At 37.8% G+C, this 3,990-nt stretch overlaps 1 protein-coding gene across 1 annotated transcript; it reads right to left on the reverse strand.

Annotated features, from left to right (window-relative positions):
* Positions 1-322: 322 nt before the first annotated feature.
* On the reverse strand, positions 323-2,630 carry LOC149144497 (uncharacterized). Its single transcript, XM_089449615.1, has 2 exons — positions 1,468-2,630; positions 323-746 (listed from the first exon to the last, which is right to left on the reverse strand). Exons 1-2 carry the CDS (start codon positions 2,431-2,433, stop codon positions 645-647), a joined length of 1,068 nt encoding a protein of 355 aa, XP_089305741.1. The 5' UTR covers positions 2,434-2,630; the 3' UTR covers positions 323-644.
* Positions 2,631-3,990: the final 1,360 nt, after the last annotated feature.

Genomic DNA, 3,990 nt, shown 5'->3' on the forward strand with positions numbered 1-3,990 from the left:
TATTATATTTTAAATAAATAAAGTTAATTTAAACAATAAAGAGGATATAATATTAACTCTGAAACATTTCCAGAGTCCCAACACATGACATAAATAAATCACTTTGTAGTTGCAACACTTAAGAAAACTCAATGACAAAGCAACCCACTTTTTAATTGCCGTTGATGGAGTAGTCTCAGTAAAACTCAAAGATAAAACCATGTGATGTCTCAGTGAGGTGTATATAAAAAACATGCCAATTTATATGATGTTTAGATTTTAAATCATTTTTCCATCTGTAGATTATATACACATATCAGTGTACCTCTGGCCATCATTGATCAAACCGAACAATTTATTTCAGAAAGGGTGGATATAGATATCAAATATGAAGCCTTTGTTGAACTGAGAACCAGATCCCAGATGCAGTTAGAGGGCTTGCCAAAAGGTAAAAGTAATATAAATGATAACTATACATACTACTTACTGTTCATTAATTGCAAGACATCATCTAATTTGTGCAGGTTGGCTCCTTGACACAAAGCCACTCTATAAATGGCTTAGTCCTAGCATGTCAGTGGTGGGACTAAGAAGAGAAACACCTTGGTGATCTACAAAACTCCACATTTTAGACCACACTGGATCATTGAGCAGGATAGCTTTCCCTACAGATCATTGCAGTTATCCTCAATACATACATTCTTCTTCCGCTTTCCACAGTCTGCAGGTTCTCTGGGTACAATTTTAAACTTGCCAGTCTCTTGTAGCTGAAAATAGAGTGACCAAAAGAGAATCAGCAGCAGTGGCTAAGTTAGCTAAGCCAGCCTTGATCAAAACCAAAATCAGAGTAGTGAAACATGCTATAACAGAACAAAACAACAAGCTTATGACCCATTTCAAATAAAACCTTGCTAAGAAACTCAGCTACTAGTATGTACACAGGTATAAGCTACTGGTATGTACACAGGTATAGAAGGGTAGAACCACTAATGACGCCGCCATTTACAGGTTTTTACTGCGTTCTTAACCAAGATAGGAAAGAAAACAAGACAAACATCACAAATTTGAGATATCAATTGGCCAAATAATTTCATTGCATGAAAAAATGTCAGCAAGGCAATGATTCTGGTGGAGTTGACAGTTAGTATTTCACCAAGGTTTCATTCTCAATGTAGGTTAACTCCAAGATGGCTAACATTAAAAATAATGCATCAAGCATATTATTGGTTTATCTTTTTTTCATTTTTTTATTTCAGTGTAATGAACAAGAAGTAAAAATAGTAAGCTAACTTAATGCATGGTGTTTAATATTTAGGGCACCAGTATAATATAAATTTCAAAAATTACTGGAAAAATTTAACATAATAGATACTCCTCAAACCTCGCCTAAGCAAAAGGAAGTCTTCTTTTGCAGCATAGCTCTTTGAGTTGTCTTTCGGACAGTGAAAAATGAAAAATCGAAACCAATGATCTTAGAAAGAAACTAACCTTCTCCCACTTGAGGGTGTGAACATTGCAGAAGCCAACGACAATGCCTCCTCCCTTACCCTCCCTGTACTCGATGCACAAATTTCTGTCCAACCCACAAGACACGTGGAAGGTAGAAGGGCACCTGGGCTCCGAACATTCGATGCAGGCACCTTTAGCCATATTGCAGAAAGTGCAGACCATACCCCACCTTCTTGCAGGCACCCTTGAACAATCAATCCTCTCTCTTCCTTCTGGACATTGGAAGAACACTTCAGGGACCAGAAGGGCGCATGAAATATGGGCCCATGAGTTCTGAGTAGTGCATTTCATGGCCCCTTTCGACGAGGGGCAGAGGCAGCAAGCCTGCTTTAGAGCTTTACCTTCATCGTCTATGCACCTTGCACAGAACCAATCTCCATCTGGGATTCCCCTGTTTAATGGATCACCATAACAAGTAGCATGTACCATGAGATCACACCCATCACAGAACACTATTGGATCTGATGAATTACCATCACAGCCACTGCATACATTGCAGATAACCCCATCATCCTCCTCCTCTTGTTGGCTCTGCTGCTCCTCACTCTGTTCCGGCTTATGGACTTTGCCAACATTTTGGGGCACATCCTCTACCTTTTCTAATGTCTTCTTCTTCGCTTGGACACTCTCAGAGCTCTTGCATGGAGCTTTCTGTGATCTTTTTTTAGTTGATTTGCGCCATTTATAGGCTATGGTTCCCATTTCCTCGCATTTAGGCACTTTGAACGGAGCTCCTGCTCCTTCCAAAGCCCTCTCCTGCTCGAACATGAAATCCCTCACGGCCCAAATGCGTTTCTTCGCTGGCAGACAGAGAATGGTATCGCTTCTCTCGGGCATTCTGCTCTCCCTCTGAAGCAATTTGAAGCGCTTTAATGGCGGTAGACCATGGAACCTGCTTACTTCCTCCTCAATTTCTTCCTTGCTCCGGCAGGCCATTATAGACATCGGCTGTGTTCTGAAAGTATTGTATATACTTGAAAACTGGTGCGATCTTCCAATGATTTGAATCAATCGCTAGAACCCAGTTGCTCTGTAACCTAAAACAGATTGTTGATTTCGTCTGGTGATGTTCTGTGGATTGTTTAATTGAAATTGTATGGAATGGTGGCGACAAAAATGAAGGCGTTTCCCTCCACTTTCAAGTTGCGGTGTATTTCCCTCCATATTCGAATTTTCATAGATACTTGAGTAACATATATTCCTCTAATTTAGCGGGAAAATTCGTCAATATGGGCTTGTGCTGTTATGGACAAACTTACTTATTTTGGAAGTCTTGCAAACGACAAAATATATATATATCTTATTACCATATTACCAAGGGTGTCAATATTCTTTTTTTTTCCGAAGGTGGCAAAACCTATCAAACTCAGGTGTCAAACCAACAGTGAGGACAGCCATCTCTGGCTGCTATCCGCCAATGTCGGTTTGACTCATCACTGTTATCAAGGAAAACCACGCCACCTGTAATAACCCGCTGGTGGTCCGTAAGGGAGCAGGCTTTCACTCCTGCCAGATGCCTCTGGGTCTTGGGCCGTTAACCTGTTTCCTTACGTCCGAGGAAGACGAGCTCTTAGCCAAGCAGAAGCAGTTTTACGGCATACTCCAGGCCGCCAAGGGTGTCAATATTCGTTTGGCAATTTGAAATATTTATTGGTTTATTGAAGTAATATTTTAATTTCTTATAAGTTGGGAAAATTTATCATAATTTAGTTTTCAATCAGTGGTTATTTGAATGAGCCTAACTCATCACTTTTATTCAAGGAAAATCACAGTTACTTTAATTATTTTAATAAGTTTTTATTTATAAATTAGTTTTTAAAATTTATAATTTAATTTAATTAATAGTTAGTATGTTAATATGTATGTTTATTTTGAAATAAGGTTTTTAGAATTTTAATTTAATTATTAAGAATTATTAGGAAATGGTAGGGATTGAAACCTCCATAAAATATTCTAAAATATTTTTAATAGTAAACACAAATCAAATATTAAAATTTATTTCCAAAATAGTTATGTCTTTTTAATTAAATTCATTAATTAAAAAATGGTCATATGAACAAGTGTCATATAAAATGAGTTATTGCTTTTTGGGAATATGGTATTAATAAGCCATAGTATTGGTCCATGGCATTATAACAAAGTCTATTTATAAATTAAGAATCTCCAAGATAAAGTGTGGGAGAATCTCCATGATTAAGAATCTAGTTACATTAATTTTTTCATATATATATATATATATATATATATATATAAATTCTTTTTAGTAATTTTCTTAAACTCTACAGCGATTGTAATATTGACCTTCGCTCTCGCACCTTCGCTCAAATTGGTTGATGACCTCTCCGAAGACTACTATGAGGGGGATCCCCTCCTCCTCTGCCTCCTTCTGATCCAGCGACTCGCGCATTCTTGAACCTCATCTCCTCACTTGGACCACCTTAGGGGTGCCCTTCAGTATCCAAGTTCGTTAAGTAGTTGAATTCAATTCCCGACATACATCTG

The sequence above is a fragment of the Pinus tabuliformis genome, chromosome X (genome assembly GCF_031772625.1).
Source record: "Pinus tabuliformis cultivar Carrire ecotype Pingquan chromosome X, CPIR1, whole genome shotgun sequence".
NCBI lineage: Eukaryota > Viridiplantae > Streptophyta > Pinopsida > Pinales > Pinaceae > Pinus > Pinus tabuliformis.